This window comes from Patagioenas fasciata, chromosome Z (genome assembly GCF_037038585.1).
Source record: "Patagioenas fasciata isolate bPatFas1 chromosome Z, bPatFas1.hap1, whole genome shotgun sequence".
NCBI classification, from domain to species: domain Eukaryota; kingdom Metazoa; phylum Chordata; class Aves; order Columbiformes; family Columbidae; genus Patagioenas; species Patagioenas fasciata.
The window spans coordinates 1,630,975-1,657,594 of record NC_092560.1 but is presented as its reverse complement, the minus strand read 5'-3'; the positions used below and the strand labels follow the sequence as shown (position 1 = coordinate 1,657,594).

The 26,620-nt window shown below is 38.5% G+C and overlaps 1 protein-coding gene across 5 annotated transcripts in view; it reads right to left on the bottom strand.

Moving 5' to 3' along the window:
- The window catches only part of KIAA0825 (KIAA0825 ortholog), a 234,727-nt gene that overhangs the window by 161,722 nt on the left and 46,385 nt on the right, over nucleotides 1-26,620 (bottom strand). For all 5 annotated transcript variants that reach the window (XM_065860472.2, XM_071802499.1, XM_071802496.1 and 2 more), the window contains exon 6: nucleotides 8,756-8,926. In XM_065860472.2, the coding sequence (XP_065716544.1) occupies nucleotides 8,756-8,926 (171 nt within the window). The remainder of the gene's footprint in view (nucleotides 1-8,755; nucleotides 8,927-26,620) is intronic.

The window sequence follows — 26,620 nt, the reverse complement described above, 5'->3', positions numbered from 1 at the left end:
GCCCTGACGGGATGCACCCACAAGTGCCGAGGGAGCTGACAGATGTCATTGCAAGGCCAGTCTCAATACTCTTAGATCAATTATGACAACTGGGAGAAGTATCCAAAGACTGGAGGAAAGCAAATGTCATTCCCGTCTTCAGGAAAGGCAAGAAGAATGACTCAGGGAATCCCAAGCCAGCCAACCTTACCTCAATCTCTGGGAAGGTGATGGAGCAGCTAATCCTGGAAACCATATCCAGACATATTGCAGACAAAAAATTCATCAGGAGTACTCAGTATGGCTTGACCAACTTGGTAAACTTCTGTGAAGACGTGAGTGGCCTGGTAGTTGAAGGTAGAGCAGTGGATATTGTCTACCTGGACTTCAGTAAGGATTTTGACACTGTCTCCGTTAAGATTCTGTTATACAACAGACTGTAGGCAAGTTCTTGATGTATGGGCTGGATAAGCAGACAGGTAGGTGGGTTGAAAACCAGCTGAATGACCAGACCCAGAGCATGGTAACCAGTGGTGCAAAATCTCATGGGAGGCCAGTAATTAGTGATCTATCTCAGGGGTCAGTACTTGTCCAGTCCTGTTTAGCATCATCAATGATGTGGATGATGGGGCAGTGTAACCCCAGCAAGCCTGCAGATGACAACAAACTGGGATGAGGATAATATGCCAGAGGGTCATGTTGCCATCCAGAGGGACCTCATTGGGCTGGGGAAATGGGCACATAAAAGCTCAACAAGAAGTGCAAAGTCATGCACCTGGGCAGGAACAAGCCCAGGCACCAATATATGCTGGGGGCCACTCAGCTGGAAAGCAGCTTTGCAGAAAAGGACCTGGGGTCCAGGTGGACACCAAGTCGAACAAGGGCCAGCAATGTGCCCCTGCTGCAACAGTTAACAACACCCCGGGCTGCATTTAATGGAGTATCGCCAGCAGGTCGAGGGAGGCGATCCTTTCCCTTTACTCAGTGCTGGTGAGGTCGCACCTGGAGTTTGTGTGCAGTTCTGGGCTACTCAGTACAAGAGAGAGATGGACACACTGGAGAGAGTCCAACAAGGGGTCATGAAGATGATTAAGGGTCTGAAGCATCTCACATAGTAGGAAAGGGTGAGAGTACTGTGACTGTTTAGCCTCGAGAAGTCATATGGGGATCTCATTAATGTCAATAAATACCTGAGGGGAGGGTGCAAAGATGACAGAGCCAGGCTCTTCTCAGTGGTGCCCAGAGACAGGACAACAGGCCATAGACACAGATGGGAACACAGGAGCTTCCCTCTGGACATCAGGAAACACTTTTTTCCCCATGAGGGTGACCAAGTGCTGGAACAGGTTGTCCAGAGCGGCTATGGAGCCTCTTCCCTGGGAGATACTCAAAAGTTGGCTGGACATGATCCTGGGCAACCCTGCTTGAACAGAGGCTGTTGGACAAGGTGACCTCCAAAGGTCCCTTCCAACCGCAACGATTCTGAGATTCTGTGTTTCAAAGGGAATATGAGAATAAAACCAAACAATACGGTACTTTTAAAATCCATCTCCTAGCATAAAGCTGGTAAACAACACAGGTGCAGATATCCCTACTTTGCTGTCACTCACGCGAAATTAAAACCAAGAAGTTTTAAATGACTGGGTGCTGCCAAGCATTGTTAAAAATTATCTTCTAAGCATAAACTTATAGGTCTTCAGTCATCTGAAGCTACTAGTGGTACACACTGCCAAGGCTTAAAGAGATTTTCTCTTTCTATTAAATACTCGGCGTTTGCACCTATATAGGATTTTGTTTACCCAGAGCTGATTTTATCCTTCCCCTAAACAACGCACCCTCTGACAATGAACGATCTGCTTTCCATACACCTATAGCGCACTCTAAGTCTTCAAGGTTCTGGGTTTTTTTTGTTTGTTTCTTTTCCCAAACAATGTTTTCCTTTGCATTTTCAAAAGACATCAGTGAAAAAGAGATTTGGGCTGGGAAAAATGAAAGATAACATGGTAGAATATAAAAGCACAGACTAATCAGGCCATCTAGCTCCCTGACTGTTCAATATTTGTTAGAGACGGCAACATAAACTCATGCTTTTTTCAATATGTTTTAATGTATTTTATGATGAAGTTTGTTGCAATTTATTTAGAAATTTCTCCAGAATGAAAACACCGCCCCCCTCAAAAAAAAAAAAAAAAAAACAAACCAAAAAAACCCAACCCAAACCAAACAAACAAAAAAAACCACACAAAGAAACCTCAATCAACCAGCCAACGAAAACCCCAAAACAACCTCACAACTAACTGCCTGGGTTTATTTCCTCTTTCCTGTTCTGTGCTTTCTACCTTACATTTACCTTGTTTTTCCTTAATATTTTCCTTTTTTAATATATCTGATCCTAACTATAAGCAAAATTTAGTATCCATATATTAACATTCTCTTTTTGTCACTACTTATTTCTAATTTTTTATATCAAGAATTTAAAGAAAAAATTTAACATTTAAGCTAAAATCCTTGTGTATCCACTGAATTACTACCTTAGCTGTTAAGAGCTCGCAGCTGAAACAAAGAGTATCTAGCTGATGGTAGATTCGTGTCTCTAAGACCAGAGCTGAAGATCCAAATGATGCTTCCACCAGCATCAGTCTTCTTAAAGGTTCCTTCGTTTTTAAATTAACTTGTTCTACTAGATCTCCCCACCCCCTTTTCTAACTAAGAGCCTGTGCGCTCTTGCCCTATATTTATGTATATCTGTCCATTGCATGCGGGTTTACACATGTAAAACCTTTTCTGGTCTTCCCAAAGAAGCCCCAAAGTCAAGTCTTCTATTTTTTCCCAAATTTTTGCTTTTCCCCAATCGCATCGATGTAAAGTTGGCCTCAATCTCCTTCAGTTTAACCTCCACTAGCGGGGGCTCCCGTTACGCTTTTCACTGATCACTGCACACCGGCCGCAGTCCCTGCAATGCCTCTGCCCTTCAGGTGCTACCACAACCTTCCTCCCAAATGGTGTTTCCACAGAGACACGTTTCAAATTACCCCCTTCCCATCCTGCTACTTCTTCACTTGTCTTCTGTCTGTCTTGCCCTTAATCAGCAAACTCCCCTGGGAAATAAAAGCGCAGCTTTATTCAAGAGACGGGTACAGCTGCTGCGGTGAAGCCATCAGCCCAAATCAGCTTGGCGTTGCAGACAGGAGGGCAAGAGGATGGAGGAAGCACCTCTGCCTACACAGCCATAGCTCTCTACACAAATTCTTCAACTCATCCCAAATTCCAAACCTCAAACTCCATTTGCAGAGGTGGACGGAAATGTACGCAGTCCTTCTCATGCTGAGAGGAGAGATTTTGCACAAAGAAGTGAACGTAATGAAAGAAGAAAATGGAGACTGAAGAACTACTCACTTTTTCATACTGTCTCCCTTTGCAGAGCATATTCTACACCTCTGCCGCTCTTGGTTATGAGGGAAGACTGGATTAATCACAAATCCTCGCTGTATCTTTTTTGAAACTTACGTTCTACAAACTTCATAAACTGCTCATACTTTTTGTACTTCTTTCAGTTTACCAGCCAGGCAGCTTGGATAATTTTGATAGTGAATATTCAAAATGAGATTATACCAAGGGCTTCACTTAAAATCAAAACTCTCCAGCCAAGTATTTCTACATGTGCTAAAATTTGTCTGGGATCATTCTTCTCTTTAAAGTAAACCTTGTCTTAAAGATATTTATTCTTTCTCCAATTCAGTATTTTTCTGTTTTTGTAATGATGACAGTGGGACCTCTTGCATCATTATTATAATGCCTTTTCTTCCTTATAAGAAGTTCTATTCAGTTATTTTTTTCTACAGAATTCCACATATTCCGTGTTTTTTTCATAGCACTTACTCACTGTGACATTATCCTGCATGAAGTACAGAATAGCAGAGCGTCAAGGGAAGCTTTATACCAGAGCACACTAACTGTGAATAGGTAAGTAACAGCACCATCAAAGTGGATTAGCACTTGGATTCAGCCGGCTCAGCCAGAACTTTCATTGAAACTGTATTGGAAATAATCCGTCTTGCAGAAATGGGAAATACCACTCCCCCCCAAATATAAATAACCAGAAGAAATGAAAAATATTTGACTACCTGTATATTAAAAAAATCCTGCTTTCTGTCTTCAATAATGTACTTTTTATTTGTTGTACTATGCTGAGCGAACTGTAGTAACACAAATACAGAAAATGTGCATCTGAAATCATAGTCCCTCCTAGTGCAAAACCCATCTTCACTTTGAATTGATCTGCTGAAGCAATACGTTTTTTAAAGAAGCTACTTGAACATCTTGCCTTGAGACCAAAGCAAAAATCACACCTTTCTTCCCTGAATCTTTACAACTTCAAAGTCTATTAAGTGGATGCATCTCATAAATTTGATTCCACACTCATTTTATTACACTTTCTGGAAACCAATACAGAGTAAAGGATTCCTCCTCTGAAGGAAAGACCTTTGCAAATCTTTCCAGACCCCAAGACAAAGCTTGTAGACGTAAGGGCTCGACAACTTTGCCCACAGTGTTTTCAAAGAGTTCCACTGGAAAAAGCTTTTCTTGGTACTCATTATCTGATCTGTCCAAAGTTCACCTTTCCCAATGGAACGGAAAAAGTAGTGAGAGACAGATGAAAGTATGTCAGATGTTTCTGATTTTTTTTTTAAAGTCTCAACAAGACACTTCTGAAAAGCCAGAGGGAAGAGAAATGTACCACAAAGGTGGGAACAGAATGTGATCTGGGAGGATTCTGAACCAAAATCTACCGCTTAACCCTTGACTGTAGCTGAATGTTCCAGATTCCTTCAAAGAGAACGACCCCAGTGATCCTGCACGTCCTGGGTATGTCAGAACATCTCGGGACTTTCAGCTGAATGTAAATAGAGAAGGAGATGGTCTCATCACTGTAGGCACCACAAGACATCAGCAAAAGAAACGTTTAAATGTCTGGTCAAGAAAAAATAGAGGGTGGTTACTCCTTTAATTTTCTGAAGCCTGTTGCTTGTAGTGGAACGAAGCGAGGTTCGCAACACTGAGAATAAATGTTCTGTAAAGGTCAGAAAAATACAGATCACTTTCCTCAGAAACGTGGAGTAGCAGTCTTGTCCAGATGCCACATTGAAGCTCAGAGATGGAATAAAACCACATCATAATTCATTTGTCCAAGAACTTCTCATGTTTTTTTCCTTTTATTTATCTACTGGTAGCAGATAAAATGTATGTTTATACTACTTTTTAAAAATTGTGCTTAGATAACGCAAATATAATATGAAATCAAGTGCAAAGCTTGGCACGTACGCACTGCTCATTGAGGAATACATGCTAAATTAGGCCTGGTAAATGGGGAGTCAAAAAACAAAATCAGGAAGAACTGGATGGAGAAAAGTGAAAAGAAAATGCAAGTAGTTTAATTTTTTTTTTCAACCTATGCAAAACAATTTGGGAAAATGAGGATTCCGAATGTATTCCAGAAGATGCTGGGTACAGACCTCTCAAACTGAACTCAGAGAACTATCCGTACCACCTAAAAAAACCTCTCTACATCCATCTCCCTACAGAGTTCACTCTGGTTCACTCTTTCCTTCGGTGCTATTGTCTGCCATGGGGTTACCATCAGAGAACACTGGTAGGTAGTACTTCCCTCTAACATCTATTTTCAACCACCTAAATTGGTCTTCATAGGATTCCATTGTGTGCACTGCAAAGAAACTTGTCTTGTTGCCAGCTAGAACTGTGAACTACACGTCTTTCTTTTCTTCACTGCTCTTTTTTTTGGTTCACAAGCAGCCTCCTACCAAAAGCAGAATCCGCAGAAGAGACTACATCCAAGCGATAATGCAATGAAAAAGTACGAAGAGAAGCCCAGGTGGCCACCTTGCAAATTTCCAATGTGGAAGCCTTCGACCTCTCCGCCCAAGAAGCAGCTATAGTCCTAGTGTAATGAGCTTTACAAACCCTGGGAGCCTCTTTACCCTTAACTACATACGCCTCCCTAATACAATCCCTTAACCATCTAGCTAAGGAACTCTTAGAAGCCATTTGACCCCTCTTAAGACCCCCTAAGAGTACAAACAATCTGTCAGAAGATATGAAATCTTTGATTCTTCTGTGATAAACCCTAAGTGTTCTTCTTACATCCAATTTATGCAGCCATTGCTCTTTGTCATCGCTGGGTTTAGGGAAAAATGAGGGCCAAGAAACCGTCTGGTTAAGATAAAACTCAGATGCCATCTTCGGGACAAAAAAAAATGTAAAAAGAGGAGCCATCCAAAGAACTACTTTGTTTCTGATGGAACTTTACACGTGTTCTATATATCAAGATCGAAGTGCTATGGGATACGCTGAACAAAAATCAACTAAAACTGCCATTGAAGCAGCTATACGCATAAACGCAACACTTGGCACAAGCACATGAAAAAACATTATTTTTGTTGCATCTCTGCGTGAGTCACATAGATAAAAAGGCTCCTGCGAATACTAAAAGCAACCAAAAAGAAAAGAAAGCAAGTGCAACGTTCCAATGCATGTGATGCCTAGGGAAACTTCAGCTCACTTGGGTATTAGCCTACGTTTTACGAAGTGGTCAGCTTCCCTTAATTTACTAGCAGTAGTAATACTGGCAGAGGACTGATACTCCAGGTGAACCCACAGTGCAGTGACTGCGGGGCGGTGTGGACAAACCCAACCGTAGAGCACAGGTTAATTGTCTAGAAACAGCAGCACACGGTTCAATCTGGGCTAATTTGCTTTGTTTCTGAGGTTGGTTCCGCAGCCTCTGCTGCATTGCAAACCTGGTACTGGTACCTGAGTTAATTTAAAGCTGGTTTGGATAGATCTGAGCACTACATTCTGTTAAATTAAACAAGATTCCTTGTAAAAAGGCTTCTAAACAAGCACCAAAGATGGTCATTATATTTTCTAATCACATATTATAATGTGTTCTCATGAAAATAAATCAGGGATTCTAATAAATCCTTCTTATCAAAACGCAGACATCATCAGTGGAAAAAAAATAAGATTATCAGGCCAATATAGGACACTAACAGAGAAAATCTTAAATCCCTTCTGGTACTTAAAAGAACCTGGAACTACTGGGAACATAGCTCTCGCTTTCCCACATCAAATCATCTTTCACTTCATCACTACAACTGAGACTTCTGGCAATATGAAATGAAAATAACACCAATAAACCATTCTTCTATATAGACTTTTTTTTTCCCTTTTTTTTGTTTTTTCAATTTCTCTGGCCGTGTCTTCACATGATCTCCAGAAACTGATATAACTTGTGAATAAAACCATCTGATCAGAACAGCAACACTGAAAACAAAGGTGTTTCTGATTAATTCACTGACATCACCCGTAAAAGATTTACATTTACCTGTGCTTCAGGGTATCGATTTTAAGTTTTCTTTAGAACGGGCCTTCTACCCAGAAGATTGACTCCTATAACAAGAACTAGTGATAGTCCCCATTCAGATCTGATTAAGTAGAGGCACCATTTAAGAACCTACTTGCTACAGACATGATTACTTTAAAATAACATTTCTCAAAAAGGCTTAACACACTTTTGAGGAACAGTTCTGAATGTAACTAAATTTGGAGAAATGCCTGCAGGAGAAAGTCCTAAACAGACTTCCTGGAAAGTAAAATATTTCTTGTTAACGTTCAAATCATTAAATTCTCTGTATTACTGGAGATCGCGTGTCTTAGAGGGCAGTTACTTAAACATGTCAAATAAATTTCCCATTCGAAATGGTTTCCTTTATATTTTTTTTAAATTTCATTTTATCACAGCATATAAAAGTAAAAAGAACACTAAAAATTACCCTACTGGAGGTACGGTCTGTCCTCCACATTATCCCTATAAGAAGTCTACTGTAACGCCTCTTCATAGGATCAAGGCCACAAAACGTGAAATACAGTGTATAACAGCTTAACATTTCCTGACAACTAGTAAAACTGAGAGATTAAAGGAGGCAGAAATACACCAAAACCAATAGTAAAAAATGGAACCTGAATGCAAATTTTATTTGATCTTTGATGTATATTCTGCAAATACATAGGTTAACCTGTATTTCTTCATTTCAGAGTGTCAGTGTTTCAGATGATGCATCCATCACGGAAATACGTGCCTCAGAACTCTTCTTATTTCATCTTTATATCAATTTAGCATTCTGAGACCGCATTCCCAAAACATCTTTCTTCTCCACCTGCGGCTCGACTACAGAGATTTGGAGTATTTGACTCCACCGATCCTCCCTCCCAAGCAGCCTGTCCTCATTTCTGGTCTGATCCTTTCCTGCAATATAATCAAAGATCTTGAAACCACTGGCTCTCTGGTGACCTGGAGCCTCTCCACCGGCAGAAGTAGCAGAGCAGAGCAACATTTATGAGCATAACGTGACCTGGAAGGTGCCATTCACCCGGATTTTCAGGATTTCGGGTTCTCCTCAAATGACATGAATGCAATTAGATGACACACAGAGTAAGTTTGGAACCTACAGCAAATGCTTTACCATTCTCCATCAATAACTACTGCACTTCACATCTTTGCACACAACCATCAGTTCTTTCCCACAACTCATTGTGCTCCAATGTAAATCTGCGTATTTCAAAAATATGTTCAACGGATACAGTAATAAACTTGTTTATAAAACACGGTGACATAAATCAGGTAATCAATGTTGAAAATCATATAAAATTATCCTTTTGCACAAAGCAGAAGCAATAAATAAGGAAAAGCATTCATTACCTTGAACATTCTTATTCTTTTCCAAAAATGAAGGCAACAACAGAATTTCCGCAGAGAGTTCTTCAATCTTTTCTTCCATGAATAAAAAGAGTTTGATAAGTTGTGAAAGACATTTGAGCTGATGCAACGTTAAGCAGAAGTTCCGTCCTTTCTTGTGGTGTTCTTGGGAAGCTGTTCGGGTAAAATCGTAAAATACTTTTTACTACTCTTTACAAAATGATCCTGCAAAACTCATTACGTAAGAGAGCATAATATATCAAGTAATTTCATTTTTGTCGTAGCATAATCTTTTCCTCATTATAAAATACTTTTACATTCGTTCTTCCTAAATCTTTGGCGTTTCTCTATCTGGGAAGTTACAACCGACTTCCAGGTTTTGTTATTCATTAACTACGATTTTTTCCAAGCCAAAGATCTACCCAGAAACCTTCTCACCTGTGTTTTACAGAAAAAAACACTGTGTTGCAAAAACTGACTGAACAAAAGGAAAAAAAAACCCAAGTCATCATGATGTTTTAATGGTTTGGGACATCGCATCACTACACTGTCACTCTGCAAGTCACCTTGTCTGTTTAACAATCTGCTCGCACAATACAGCTGATGAATATGACATTTGAGTGAAAAGAAACATCAATCTAACACTCCACAACTTTAAATATGTGGGGTTTGAAAACAAGTGAGACTGTCAGCGAACAAATATCAGCAAGCATTATACCTATAAGCATTTGGTATTTAAAGGAAGAAACGGAACATTTTATTTTGAAAGGTTAACGCTTGTAATCACAACATATAATCATGTCACATCAACCAGGGAACTCTGATTTGAGCACAGTCAGACTATGAAAGACTGTGAGCTGTTTCCAATTCAGTATTACCAAACCACACGGTTTTAAGTATTTTAATTTTATAACTACTTTAAATGTAACAAATTTGCAGTTCTATGCAAATTGTGGTGAACTGATACCACGTTCCTATGCAGTTCTGTTGCAGATGTAACATCAGCAGAACAGTTTACGTAGAGAGTGTTAGAGTAAGAGCCAGAGTAGTTTGAAAGGGAAGCTCTGAAAGACGAAAACAAATAGAAATTGATTGAAATGTACTTTTATGTGTCAAATCTCTCTTACCTTTGCAATTTTGAAGTACTCGGTACCTCCCTTTTTCCTCAAAGTTCCTGGATATTTTTTTTTTTTAGGCATTCACAAATCACTTTTAAATAGACATAGATCTAAGTAGCAGAGCTGAGCTTTGAATACAAATTCCCTAATTTGCTATTCCAGTTTTGCAGCCTTAGAGATTGAACTGCGAGTTCTGCATCCACATCTGAATTTCCTCAGAGTTCCAAACAGATGTATTCATGCTAGTCCCTTGCACTTCTAAGAACGGCAAAATAAAATGTTTTGCATAATTATCTGCTGGCTCCTTTCCTCTCTGAATAGCAAGTAAATAATATCTGTATCACTGGATTTCCAATTTTAAATCTGAAACTCAAAAAAAGAAAGACATTTTGCTATTCAGAGGATTCTTCTCCTTTACCTGAAAACTAGATAATATAAACTGAGTTTAACTGACACAAAATGTCTGCAGACAGCCAGAAACAACAGATCCAGGTTGCCAGAACCACAAATCACAGCATAAAAATCAATGGAGCATCAGTTCTGTCTCCTGTAATTTGAAAACGTTGTGATGCTCCTGTCCCCTCTCTTGAGGAACAAAGAAACCTTCCAATTATTCGATTGCCCCAAGTGATATTGTCTTCATTAGAATGAAAGGAAGTGGGCCTAGAAGCCAAAAGTATACCACAGTAGTATTAATTTTAGTATGTATTACTCAACTCAGAAAAAAAGTCAAAACCTTTATTTGTACTTTCAATGACCATTTCAAAGTACATGTCAGCTCAAAGCTGAAGGCATTAAGTTCAAATATCCCTCTTTTTTCATGCCATTAAGAAGCTGAGAGAACACTTTAATACATGACAATGCATATTATAGCATGTGCAAGTAAACACATAATCATCAGAGCAACATCTTACCATTTAATAGCTCAGATGTTCTACAAACATCTAGAAAAGCCCTTCAGCCCTTCAGGTTGTGAAGCACAGAATTCTAAGAATAAAATTCTAAGAATAAAACTTTGATACAACATTAAGAAACAAATGAAGGCAAGCATAGAGGAAATTCTGCCTTTGATAAAAAGGTACAAACACATGCGTCATCGTCTGATACACAGCCAGTCCTCACAGTCAAGAGGAAAGGAGGTGGTAGAACTGCGGCTTAAGTACACTCATGAAGGCCTGAGGCTGAAACCCCTTGAATCAGTCAGATTTGGGACTGATCAGAAACCTATGAACCACAGGCAGTAACACGACAGTGATCCAATTCTACATAAAGTGGCGTGCAAACCTGTGTGACCAGAAGACAGCCAAGATAAAGGCACTAGAAAACAGAAATCAAGATGAGACCACCCAGTAATTAATATTATTGTCTGAGAATTGCAGGTTAGTAATCTTCTTGCACCAAAGCTGTAAGTTGGAGAATCCTTGAGATGGGATGCATCACACCATCTAGATCCTACGACTTCTCTAGGAGAAAAATAACCAACCAACCAACCAAATACCTAAATGGCATTTATGTAGAGTACAATATACTATGGGTAACCCATTCTTAAATTTTCTTTTGTCCTCTGTTAGGCTTTGTTGTCATGAAGAAAATGTGACTTACATTTGACATGGAAGTATACGAACGATCGGGTTGTGACAAAGATTTGTGCATCATTTGCACAAGTTTTATGCTACAACACTAGGGGGGGGTCAAGCCATGTACCCTCACATTGGCAATCAGCACAACTCATGCTGATGTATCATTGAGCTTGGCTGTTGAGCAAAACTGATGGTAATAACACAACAAGTATTTGAAAGGACAATTGCTGGTTCAGCAAGAGCTCTGAACTGCTTGGTGACAAAGCTCACGTAAAGTTCTGTGTCATTCTGCACAGCTCACAGCTCCTGAGGCTCTTGGCTCATGGTGGCAATCTTTGGCCTACTCACCTATCAGAACTACCGCTGCAAGGCTTTATTCCATCACCTTTTATTCATACAGAAACCACGAGTCTTACTAATCAGTGCAGTCTCTGCAGCTGCAGAATCACGCCAGAAAGACAGACATGGACTAATTGTTATCTAAGACTAGTACTATTTCTTGTGGGTCTGGTTTTCAAAAAGCATGTTATTGGATAGTCCAGCTTTTGGAAGTTACTCTGAACCTCAATGCTCCTTAGCTCATCCACAGCCATTCAGAAGAGCTGGACAGAGGGAACCTCTACAAGCTAATTTCCTTTCATATATGTGGTCATTTCTATGTTTGCAGTTTCATTGTCTCCCAGAAATCACAACTCATGTATTCAGTGCCTGATGACCTAACATTGTGCACAGACCTCAATATCCAAAGTTTGGTTGAAAGATCTTATACACATCCCACACTGTCAGGTTTCCCAATACTGACAGCAGCATTCAACTTTGAAGACCACTGACCTTGAATGAGCACATCAAAGTCCCTTTTAAGCAGCGAGGAATTAAAAGACATTTGTCCTCAGGCATTGATCTGATGGGACAACCACGGGACAGAAACATTTAAGGACTGTGTAACACAGAACACTTAAGCAGCCAACATGATGACATACAGAAAACGTGGAAACAGATTTAAGAGTGTTGTAGAAGACTGTAATGAAGGGCACAGGCCTCCACGTGGCCAGATATGAAACAGACATGAAGACTCACTGTGATGCATGTCCAACCAAGTCTTATTGTCATGAACCTGTCCGTAGGAAAATCAGGCCTAGCCGCAGAGTAGTGTGTGATTACTCTGAAAGAGTTACTTAGCAGATCATGATTTATGATGTTAGGTCAGAAAATTCACATATCTACCAGACGATATCACATGGAAAGAGAGACATTTCTCTGTGATGAAAATGGTCTAACACTGTTGACAGCACCCTACCCAATTCACAGAGGACCTTGCATGGGTGACCAGAAGTACATGACGCTGATAACAGCCGGCCACAAATCAGAGTTAGCAGTGATACTCCAGTCTAATTGCAGAATAGAAGGCGGCATGTAGCAAATCACATATAGAAACCAACTTCCTTTCTGAACCGCCTGCAGTTTGCTACTATCATTCTTTTAAACTTGATGTTTTTTTTGCATGTCTGTGTTTAAATCATGTAGTCCTTGTACAATGAAACAGCTGTAGTGTAATCTTTAGCTACAGGCACATATCAACAGGACCTCTGTAGCATCCCCTAACAACAGGACACTTTGACCTCCTGTTAAGCGCTACCTCATGAAAAGGATTTCTGAAAACAGACAGGAAGGCTGGTACAGAGGCTACGAGGAATCCAAGTGGATCATACAGCCATCGCCCATGTGCTGACGAACCAATGTTGTAAATATTGCTTTAAATAGAGGAGCTAAAGAAATACAGAGGAATACGAAAAGGTTCTGAGACCCTGAACACAGCCTTAGGCGGCCTTCTGTGTAGAACAAGAATCACAAAAATTCTGCTGTACAAAACTGCTGCCTATACTGATGATTTCTGAGCTGCTCCAGAGGGAAAATCTACTAGCAGAAAAGTCCAAAATGAGTAAGATCAGCTATATTTAGGTACAACAAAAAATATCCCAACCAAGTCCAGTGTCAGGGAGCCCAAAGGCTGGCTGCTCCCTGAGGAACAGAGAGTAAACACAATAACGTGGTCATCAGGTTCCTCGTCAGCCAGGGCCCCATTCTGCAATCCCTAAGCAAGGCAAGCAGGGGAAAACCAGAGGTGATAGTCAGGTTTCAACCAAGGGGCCACATCATCAGGCAAGTTCATGGTGATGGCGCAAATCTGAGGTTGAGTCAGGATCAGGTCTGGTGAGGGTGACCAAGAGGCAGACACAGTTTAGGCAGCACCGTAGTAACAAGGCAGGTTCAAGCTCACACCAGAAGTCTGAGTCAAGGGGGTCCACGGCCAGCCACAGACACGGCTCTGGTGGAGACGGACATCAGGACGCCTACAATGTCGCTCAGGCAGGGACTGAAGACCCAGGTGTCAGCCGAAATTCGACTCTTGGCCAGGCTGTGGAGGAGGCCCCAGAAGAGGCTGGTCAGGGCCATTACGGCCCATTAGTGCATCCAGGCCTTTGCTGGAAGGCCCTTCAGGAGCTTCAGTTTTCAGACTAAAACCACAGAAGAGCAGCTTATTTCTAGAAAACTATCTGCTTCACCAAGGACAACATAATCATTTTGCTAAGAGGAAAGTGGAGAAAGTAATTTAGGATTCTGCTATCTAGACTGTGGTCGTTTTTGGGGGGTAAATGGGAGAAGAGGTGGAAAAGACAAAGATTTTACTTGAGGTAACTTTAACCTGCACTGCATTTATTCGTAGCAAGTAAATAAATCTTGATGGTTCACTAAACCAAACTAGGAGGAGTCAAAGGAATAAGTTCAAAACCTTCATCCTAACATCCCTACATTTAGAAAATCTGTACTCTGATGACACGGAGACACAGTGGACATGAAGGGCACCCCATTGCCTGTGGCACACCAATTTACCACCCCCGCCATCAAATGACAGAGAGCAGGAGTCAGCCATCTGCCATGGTCCATTCGGCGATGGACTCGTGATGGTTCTTTTACCTTGATGTCGAAGAGCAAAATTAAGGTGACCAAAATGCCAAGGGGTTATAATTCAATCAAAAAGTGCTAGTTTATTATTTTGCCCATAAAGTGGCACGCGAAAGAGGGAGTAGAGAAAAAGAAAAAGGGGCAAATAAGACAAGGTGGTTCTTAAGGAGCTTTGCTTGTAGAAGAAGAATGTCTACTCAATTGTGCAAGGTTTACCAGACTATGCTAAGGGCAAGGCAGCTGATGCAGTCATACAGCACCAGAGAAACTGGGGACACATTTTCAAGTTTGGGCTTTCACTTCAGCAGAACGGGTTGAAGCCGAAGAGATTTCCTAAGATCTGAAGGATGATGCCACACTTGTTGAAGAATGAAGCAGCCCATCTTACCAGAGAACGTTTGGCTGGTTGTATGCAGACAGAAGGACACCATTAGTCTCCAGGGGGCAGGAATGAGTGAGCACTCTGATCCAGCTCATCCTGCTAAACCAGGGCTTAAAGACAGACCACACTGGATCTCCAGCTCCCGTTCATACCTCATCCAAGACCCATGACACCAAAAACAGTGACAAATGCATAGTCCTTTCCAAAGCAGCAGGAAAGTCTCAAATGTTGTTGAGTCTAAGGGTGAAATAAGGCCATTATATATATATAAATACCTTGGGAGAGGCCCTGAGTGAAGGCATTAATGCCATAACCATAACAAATAAAACCTATTCACTGGCAGGGGGGAAAAGGCCTGGTAGTAAAATATGTAAAAACAGATGAAACAAGCGGAATACTTCAGGTCCTGCATCCTCCAAATTAAGGTAGGGTTATGATAAACAAACAACAATAGTAATGCACAAATCAAGTTTGATCTTATTTTTCATATAGCCTTTCAAAACAATTTAAGCTTCTGTTCTATCCCTGCCTATTCTGCAACCTAAATACTAATTTAGTTCTCAAAATTCTCATAAAGGTGTTTCGACATTTTAAAATAAAATCCATGGGTCTTGCATTTTTTATCACAGAATTAGTCCAGGTTCTTAGGTAAATTTAAGCCAAAAGAGTTCTACCATCCCTATGGAAAAGCTCTCCAGTTGCACGTTCAAATGTTCTAAACCCAAACAAGTTTACTGAGCTGTTGTGTGATTTGGAACAGAACACCCACTGTAACCCAGGTTATGGATCCTCTTCCCCTATGATAATTTGTTGAATCTCTGAAACTGCACAATTTTTTCAATGGTCATCCCACAGCTTCTTGCTTTTCTCCCTCAGACCAGAAAATTCTCCTGAAATTGTAATAAATAATAAATAAAGAAGCTATCCAGAAAAGATTATGAAAGTACATAGATAGAAAGAGCATAGGTAAAATCCAGAAACAAATTTCTGTTGAAAACAGTCAAGAATCAGTAACATTCACGGGGTTTCGCTGTTTCATCGCACAAATGATTTGGTTAACAGTAAACATTTAGATTCAGATGCTGATAATTCAAGATGAGTACCTAGTGCAAACACACCCTACAAAACGTAAGTACTCTCACCATAATTTTCAGCAACCAGGTTTAGTGACACACTTATCTAGAAAACAGCAAAAATGGCATTTATTTTTGTGCAGATGAAGTTATACACACACACAAAATTCAGATGGCTATTTATTTAGACTTTTGATAGCATTCTAAGGCCTCAGAACTACTAAACTGCAGATAAACATGCTGCTGTAAATTACTTCTTTCTTGTATTTTAGGTTTGAAATGCTAGACTGAAAACAATTTAACACTCTTTCTACCCATAAACAATCAAAATCCATGACTCAACGCTTTTCTTGGAGTATGAAAACCACAACACTCCGAATAAGTAGATGGTTACTTTACTGAAGCTTTTAATACAAAATCCTGAGAACAGGCAGTAATAGAAAATTATTTTCACTTAACTATAAGAAACGTTGGTGGAGAAGATACATAATTTGAAAAATTCAAGCACCTCATATAGAGGTGGCTATGGAATGAGAGTCTTTATGTATCATAAACATCTTTCATCCCAGTATCCTGGGCTTGGACAGTGACTGGAAGAGGAAGACTAAATAACAATAAAACAAGGAAATCATATACAGTACTTTCCTCAGAGCTCACCCAGCTCTTGACCACTGCAGATGAGCAGCATCCGCAGACAGATGTGGCATACGTTAATAATCCATAGCTGTTCTATTTCATCAGTTTCTCCAATTACTCTTTCACCCCATTTAGATTTTTAACATCCACGATATTTCATGGAAAGAAGTTCTACACTTTACCTACACTCTGGGTTAACAAATATTTCTTTTGCTTGACTATTTAGTCTTCTAGCTTCTCCTAATCCCAACTACTTTTAAGAATCAGTCAACTACTGATACTTGTTTATTTTTATAATGCCTCCCATCATTTCATAGACATCTACCATATCCTACCATCTTAATTGTTTTATTAAACTGAAGTATTGTAGCTTGCTTTTTTCATGTTATATGGAAGCTGTTCTACATTTCTACCCTTCTCTAATACTTTTCTGCTTTTTTATCCATCAACAATTAAAAAAAATAAGCCCATATAGTCTAGTGAAATAGGTAATATCAATACTTTAAAAAGAGACACATAGGGATTACTAGTGAAATCAGGGACAACCCTGCAACACTAACAGTTAAATTAATATCCCGTCTTCTAATAAGATGAATTAAATACACTGTAGACCTCAATCTACCCAATATTAATTCTGACAAAAAATCAGCATGTCGTTCAAACGTCAAGGTTAAATTTAGTGTAGATACAATATGTCATTAGCACTGGATCTCAGTCTTACGTATTTGTATACAAAGATATTTTCTGCAAAATAATGTGACCACTTCGGAGGTTTTAGGAATAAAAAAGATGGTGTAACAGAATTTCACCAGTCATAAAGTTGGGAAGTGCGCGTATGAATTCTAAGAGAGCTAATAAGTTCATTAAAGCATTTTTCAAGCAACATAGAGTGAAAGTCACAGATTCAATAAAGTTCTTGATCATACTACCTGAGCTTCTCCTAAATACTTCAATTCAGTAGAGAGATACCTGTCTTTATCTTACAACTCAAAAAGATTTGCCGTTGTCTCTAACAATGAAGCAGCACGAGAAAAATGGGTGTGTTAGATCCAAATGACCTGGGTACACCTGCTAACTTGTGATTTCACAGCAAGTTTGAAAAGCAGTACTTTCCTCAAAACTCTTGCTCTTGAAACCATTAAATAAAGTGTTTCCAATTTCCTTGGTTATAGCCTGGAAGCATTTAAAATCTCAAAAGGCATAAGAAGATACCCACAGAAATGAATCCCATAACTCTACCGTAACTTTTGTGATGTTTTTTATGAGCTTGGCACCCGACATGTTTTAAGCAATGTGCTATTGACAACATCTCAAAAACCACGAATGGCTAACTCCGACCGCTTCGACCCATGCGGGGATGTGACACAGTGAAATGTGCCGCAGGAATCCCTGCGTCACAGGTGAGCTGGTGGTGGGTGCTGGAGAACGGCGTTGCTTTCAGATTAATTAGCTTTACTACTCGTGTACGGAGCCGCTTGGCTGAGCTGCTCCCGAGACTCGCGACGGAATCCTTGGAAAGCAACCTGATGACTGTTGTCTTCAGTGATTACAGTGGGGATTTCTCCCTCAGCAGGAACCGAGGGTTTAAAACCCTTTTAATCAATTTTACTGTAAAATACCTTCCCAATACATTAAGTATCATTCCCCTGCCCCCATTTATAAGGCTTAATTTCACGTAAGATAGATCTACAATATTGTCCTACAAGGCACACAAGAAAGCGGTTGTCAGGGATTTCATCCAATAAAGCTGTATGAGGAATAAAATAAAAAAAACCAAAAAGCGTATATTAAACTTAGATCTAGCTCCAACTTGTGTACATATAATAAAGCCTTTTCATAAATGGAACTAACATTTTCTTAAAATCTGAGAAAAAAAATAGCCTAATAAAGCAAGAGAAACTCAGCTACTGATAGTCAGCGTGTATGGGGATATTTGAAGGGGTAAATTTTCTAAGCAGTGCACAGGGAGTTACATACATAAATTCCATTAACTATAATGTGTTCCTCAGCTCTCAGAGATATTAACTTTTAAGTGATGCTATAACTATTATAACAATCTTGCATTTATGACAGCATTCATCTGCACAGTATCTCCTAAACAGAGCTTGTATATAAACTGTATTACTCTTTCACTTGCATTTAGTAATGATATATTCAATTTTTATGGACATCTGCTCACAGTTTCCTCAAACTGCATGTTGGTGTATGTTTTTTAATGTAACTGCTAGGTTTAAATAATTAGTATTGCTGGATATAATCACTAATTTCCTCATATTGTAAGAGGGAACTTAATGTATCTGCATAGCAGATGTAATACACAATATTACACAGAACTAAATTATTACAAACAGTGCCAGCAGTTTTCTACACACAGTACTTAAGATAATTATAAAAAATCATCTTCATTACCGCATGCTATCATTTTTTTAACAGTTTAATTTGGATAGGTTACAAGATACATTCAAATCACACAGATACAATTACTGCAAACCCACGAAGCTATAAAATGTTCCCCACCAAATCCCTTTGACCCTGTTAATGTCTGTTCCTTGTTAATCTCAGGCAAACATTGTTCCTAGCGTGCATTTGTTACGGAATATGAAAAAAAGAAAGGAAATCCCTTAACAGTTGTTATTGATTCCAGCATTTACTGACTGAAAGTGCCGCTTACAAAACAGAACAGATGCAGATGCTGACAAAAAGGTAAACAATTGTTGCGTGGCTTGCTGCCAGATTCTAAGCCAATATATTAAACTCCAAGTGAAGCACATTTCCCCTATAGATTGCACTTATTGCCACTTCATTTCCTATGTGCTCTGTCTCTCTATTGCTGTGCCTGGCACTAAGCTATTTTCAGTTCTTTGGTGACCCCGGAGGCCCAGTGCTACCTCACACAGCCATTAGTGCAGGGAATTGCATGTGTCTGACATGGCCTGAAACCAATTATTTGATATTTTCTTCAGAATGATGCCCAACTCTGTCGGGAATGAGCAATCACGAAATAATTTACCTCCTGATTTAATTTTTTCCTGCACAAATTAGTTGTAGCCTGAGCTACACACAGCTGGCTACACACAGCTGCCTGTGACATATCTCTGTCTTACCAAGATTCTACTTGAAATGATGAAAAAGGGAAGGGGGGGAGCAGAGTTGAATGGAATAGGTTGGGGAATCCTGCCTTACAGAGGCATTGACAAGTTTATCAGATATACTGATCACATGTACTCTCTGGTGATTGAAACTGACAGACCTATAAAGAACTACCTGTGCAGCAAAGGAAACCACATGGATGCAAAGTGTTATCTGGGTGTTTAGGGGTTGTTTTTTAAACACCTGCCTTGCCTTGCAGAGCCCTGTTAGTTCCAGTGAAACCCTGGGGTGCCGGGAGGATCTGATAGAGCAGCTTATGCAAACAGACTACACGTCGGCTTGTTTTTGCCCCTTTTAAAGAAAAAAAAAAAGGGTCATAGATTGTAAGATAGCAAACATTTTCGTATTAGACATCACCATTAACTTGTGACTCTTGTAAGTGCTTATACTATACATCCATACTGTGCATGTGTCAAAAAACCACAGTGAAGTAAGGGATCTCAACTCAGTATAAACACAGTAAGCATGTATAAATTTGCATATATTTAATCAAGAGAGTGTGTCTGTCATAGAAAGAGATATGTCACTGCCAGCTATTAAACAACCTCAGTGAAGACTACACTAATCTTTTGAAAGAGATTCACTGTACATGAAATTTTAATCAAATCTGCTCCATAATGTCTTCCCAGCTAAATGAGATCGGTTTCCACCTCCCGGTGAAGGTTGATTCCTTATCAGTTCGCTGGATGTTTGCTCCCAAACGCTTTGTTAACACAGAGTTTGTAGGTCTGTCAAAATCAAATCTTTACTTGAAACCATGTTCACCAGCCAACTGATGGAAGGATAGACCAGTGCTGTAAACATAGGCTGGAGAGTGAGAACATCAGATCACGCTCTGGCAACAAATTTGTGTCGTCATCTTGAGCAAATCATCTCACCGATCTGACTCCTTGACAGCATACAGCTACTTTACAACCCTGTTGAACAAATTGCAGGGAATTCCTCCATTGCTCTGAGGATACAGCGCCCTGTAATGATGTTTAATAAAACTACTTTCTACACAGATACCTATCTCAGCTTGCTCTGAAACCGGAGACTCAACCTGCTCGATTTTCAAAAACACGCGTACCTTCTAATAAATCACAAGACGTTCCGATTACACACTGCAAATTCTGGTATATAACAACATTTTAAATAATTCAAATGTAAACAATTAGTCCCTGAACTAAAACTAATGAATGATGGGTCCATGTAAGGAATTTAGCAGCTGGTATCCAATAATTTTCAGATAATTGTCATAATAATGAAATAGCAGGCATTCTTTAAACTTCCCTTCAATTAAAACAGTCTGAAAACTTGTAGGTAGTTTTTTCTATATTTGCAGTTGTTTATAGCATTTATGTTTTGAGAGTTTTTTTTAGGTGCTACTCCATAATTGACAATTTCTTCTGCAATAGTGGCTATAAGCAAACAGAGCTCCTCAGAAAGCTGCAAGAGTTATCCTATGACAAAACGCTGCTCTTTGCAACACTTCTCGGTAGGACTGAACCATATTCTGGCACCACCAATGACAGAAACTGGTTCCACACACGTTTTTTTGAGTTTTCTTGCCCGCACTGTGGGCTGAGGGAGTCGTTGCGTTTCCTGAAGCCTCCAGACACATGCACAGAGAACACCAAAGCATTAGGAGAAAGCATAAAAACTGAGGGAACCTGTAGCAAAATGTAGACAGCACCTGTTTTGAATGAAAGGAGCTCCTGAAGAACTCTGAGAGGTTGATCTTTGGTCTTTGCTGAAAGTGAAATCAAGTACTGCCAGGTCCGTCAAGCTTTCTCATGAATTGTAACTTTGATAGGACTTGGTTCCCTGTAAACCATTTAAAACACTTGGTTGATAAAAGAGATTGCAATTTGTATTTGAAAACACAGTAATTAACGTATTTATTTTAATCTGATTTCAATTTCTTAAATGTCTGGAAAGGCAAAAATGCCTGCTATCTTCGTTTCCATCCTGTGCATTTACATTCACAGTGGAATGGTTGGGCGTCTCACAGATCTGCTTCATTACATCAGACCCACTCTATTAAAATTAGATTGTTAGGAACTTTCAACCAATGGTGAATTTCTATCAAGTGTTCATCATTCCTTTGTGTAGTCTACACATGATATTATTTATTTCCTTAAATAATAGATTAAAGTGCCTCTGTCAGTTTTGCTTCTCTTATTCCTTGGAATTTCCAACACATAACAGAGGCAGATAGTGACAGCTTTTGTTCTAATAAGAGAAAACACTCAAAAAGTACTTATAAAGCTGGAGTCAATACTCATATTTCAGCTTCCTACCTCTTTATTTTTCAAAACTCTAGTCAGGCAAAGTCACCACAAAGTCCTCATGATTACTGTTACAAGGAATGTAAAAATCAGAAATAAGTCTAAGTGTCAAGAAGAAAAGCGCAGATTTAAGAACTTCCAGACAAATAGGTTTGGAAATTCATCACTTTTTAACAAATATTTTGTAGAAAGGCTAGAATATTCTCAGTGCTACAAATGAAGGATTAATCATACGTCAGCACACATGTAGATCTATAGGTTCCTACTCACTGAGTCGAGACTACACTTAAACAGCTCTTTCGAGATGAGCTGATGGTACCGTGGGTAACAAACACCTAAATTCTGTGTTACAGAAGTTGCTGAACTTTCCGTGCACATCAACAGCAAGTCCCTTGTATTAAAGGTTTGTATCTTAGTCAGAGGACAACAAAGACCTTGAAAGTCTGAGACCAATGACTGACACAATTCCAAACAATCCCCAGCATTTAGGGGTATTAAAAATCTCCAGAGCACCAGCTGCTGAATTTCTAACTATGCTGGACAGGGTTATAACCACCCTAACCCTCTCCAAATCAAACAGGAATACGTCCATTGCCTTGAGATACTCAGCAAATGTAGTGAAAAGTATTACAAAATGACTGAAAGCGCTGTTTTTCGAAAACTCTGTAGTCCCTTGATTGAAGATGGAGGTTTTTTTTTTAATTTCTAAGCCTAAGGCACAGTGAAAAGGAGATCAATGTTCTAACTTGGAACGTAACACCTATATTGTCGATGTGACACACCCTCAATTTAAGCACACACGATTTTTTGCAAAAGAAACCATTGTGACTAAAATAATTTTGCCCTTTTAAAGTTAAACTTGCTCTCTGAATACACTTTTTCTCACAGAAGAGCTTCTCTGTCTTGACAAAAATCACAGCCAGGAACATCTATTTAACTTATATGATGGTAGATGCATATATTGAAAGACTCCTTTAACAACTTTCTCTTCTATCAATAGCGCAGGAGTCTCTTTAAATGACATTTTTGCAGTCTTGTTTTATCTGCCATAGTTCTACACACTTTTATTCATACAAGCCTATATTCTGAAGTAAAAGAGAGCCTATCTTAGTTATTCTCTCTTGGATTTTATCACTTTATTATTATTAACATGAGTACTACACTATATAAATTGCAGATTGACCTCTGACTACTCGAAAAGTATCAGACTGGATAGTAAATCACTTTAATCTTTCAAATGTGGGAGAAGAATGCAATAATTAGAGGGCATAGCGAGTTAAATGCTCTCTTCATGCTTAGGAGGAACAGACGGTTGTGCTGAGAGAGCAAAAAGAAAGATGATTAGTTGGTGTTTGCTAATTGTGGACATTCTGAAAGTAAAATAAATAAATACCAAGAATAGAATTACGCCCCTTTCAACTTCCAAGAATTCAGAAAACAGATTCGAGTTCCCATTGGAAAACATGAAGTGGAAGAACATCAGGACACAACAGTCAAAAAAAAAGCAACCCAAAAATACATCAAGAATTTCATGTTTATACAAATAATTTGAAATGTAAAGTTAGTGTTTACTTAGCAAACAAACATGATAATAAAATTCTGGAATAGGCACCTTTTCAATATGACAAAGAGTCAATAATGAGATTTCATTGCCCATCTTAATATAATGGGCTTAATAAGTAATTTCAAGTACTGTTCTAAAAAGAAGGAATGTATTCAGGCTGCTACCAGCTTTGAAATTCTGTCAGTTCAATTGACATTTCAGTAACTTAGATACTGTTATCTTACCCCCTACTATAAGCTTAAAAAGTAACAAGCTTAATGCTTTTGTAATCTTTACGAAAATGTCATTCTCCCACTAGAAACACATTTGTGGTCCTAGGGTATTATGTTCATATGGCCTTTAAAAGAGTACCTCTTTTTTATTAAAACTTCAACGCTGTATGTTCAAACAGATGGTTTTATTTTCTCCTCAGTACTACTCATATTTCCCTTTAATATAATTGTGCAGTAGAAATCAAATACAATACTTGCAAGGATAAGAAATAAATAATATGTGACAAAGAGGCTATGAAACACATTATTTCCTATATTAAATGCAAAGACATTTATTGTGTTTCCCCTGAGTAATAGGATCTTGTTGTGGCTGCCAAAATTTTATAGGTTTCCCAAGGAACAAAGACAACTGCAGAGATCTGCATATCTGTGTGTCCACTGGTTTTCAATTTCCACTTCCTATTATTAATTCCAACCAACACTGTTTGCTCCGTTATTTTAAATAGGTGATTGGATACCTCTTCTGATTGGCTCATAATACAAAATTAGGAATTTCTAGCATTTTAAATGCAAAAATCTAATAACAACATCTGCAACTTCCCTCAACCTGTGTGTAGTAGCCATGTCACTTTTACCAATGTCCTCATTTTTTCTCTGATTATATAGATTACATACGCATAAGAGAGCAGTGCTGTGATTTTACTGGGCGTATGTTACTTCCCCGTCTTTCATGGATGGTATTTTCACTCCACCTGTGTCAGATACGGGGAGGATTGTGCAACAAGTCACCATGCGCAATGCACCTCAAGGAGTCGCTGCAAAGCCCCATTGCATAGATGTACCATTTTTTCTGTTATATCCTATAATGTCTAAAAGTCACTACAATAGGTATCTAGGCCTTGAAATATTTTAAATCTTAAATTAACGAAAAAAACCCAAACAACTACTTCAAATAAACCTCCATAATTAAGTTACAAGATTTTATATTTCCAAAACATTTGGTCTCCAGCAACACGTTATAGACACAACTGAAAACTTGCTTTTATTAATGGAAGGATCTGGGCAACATAACGAATTTGAACTGCTAAGGCAGGACTTGATTCTGTATATTGTAATCTGTAATCCATACGGGTAACTTTACACTGGTATACCTTACCAGCACTTCTCAAAGGTGCAAAGGTGCAATAAGCCAAGTGACTGAGGTTCTCTCCCTCTTAATACTTCTAAATAGCTAGATTTCAAAAATGAACTAGAGGTAAGAAAACAGCATGGAAAAGCAATTTCAACTATAACATAAATACTGTACATTATCTGCTATAGACTGCAATCTAGGCAGAAATCTCAAAAAAGGTGCTAAGACATAAATAGTAATTAAATGAAATCAACTCTGGGATCCTTTAATTTCCAGATATAAATCAGAAAACAAATTATACTGAAGTTATTGAGTCCTAGTTATTCTCAGACATGAATAACTGTATTTTTCATCACACAGTCACTAAACCAGCGAGTATCAATGCTATTTTAGGCATATTTTTGAGATATAAGACAAAGATCATAGAAGACTGGTTGTAGGCAATAATTGTGGCTCAAGAGATCATAAACAACTTAATTTTATGGAAGGATAAAAGCGAGTTTGAAACTAACATTCTTTATTTCAAAGGGAGGAAATGATAAACCAGGGGAAATAAAGCCATGCGCACACAAACGTAGAGGAGAAATCAAATCTAAGTCAAATGTGTGAAACCAAAAACTCATATTTCAAGTTAGTTGGAAAACAAATTGCTGGGAATATGTAAGGATAAATGACCTCAAAATAGATTGTCCTTACCAAGTACTTTCACTTTATGTCTCACAGTTTCCATCATCTCAACAAGTTACTCTAAAACCCATTTCTCTTCATGTTCTTAACTCCACTGCTCACATGCAGATCCTCTAAACAATGTTGAGTCCTTCTATTCAAGGTTAGATTTATGCCATATTCACATTAGGTGTTTGATGAACGCAATATATTCCTTAAGAACTCATGAATACTTAAAGATAATAAATTTAAAATATCAAAATTTAATACACAGTTTGCATTTGAATATACCTTTATAATAGAATAATCTGGAGAAAGAAAAGAGAAAGGAAGCCTGCTGGACACTGTGGCAAAAGGGTAAAATATCAAAATATCAATATTAAAATATACCAGTGAAGGTGATTTAATTACTACATACCTAAAAATGTTCTTCGCCAAATATGTATCACTTCAGTTTATCTCCCCTTTGCAACTATATTTTCCTAAAAATAATCACCTACTGATATTAATTAACATACTATGTATTGCCTCTTTAAAAAAATCATGTAAGATTTTTAAAGTTATTAATTATGTAAATGTACTAATATATATTTTATTGGCAAATGCCACTAGATTTGAAAGCCTATTTAAGGGTCTTGAGCAAGTTTGTGATAAATGAAAATACTAAACCAATGAAACTCAATATGTCACAACAAATAAAACTCAAAGTTCTAATATATGTTTAGTTTTAACCACAGGAAATTTAAAAATAGGTTAATTACATATGTATTTACATTCCCACTGTATATATTATAAATATATATATAAATAAAACCAAGGGACATCTCCCACTAATACATAAAATGTGTATAATTTCATGGTTTTTAAGTTTCTTTGGCTGATGTCTTATCATTTATTAGAGTGGCTGTTTCTTCATCTAAAAGAGATGAAAGATTAAGATAGGTTAGTAATGCTCGATTAAACTAGCTTAACATTTTTGTAAACAAATGAACACAAAAAATTTCAAAAGGTAAAAGCACAATCCACATTTAATAGACTTACTGCAAATGATTTTTGAGAAATATCACATAGAAAATTAAGCAAAAAATCAGATGAGAATATCTGTAAATCAGCTGTCTGCA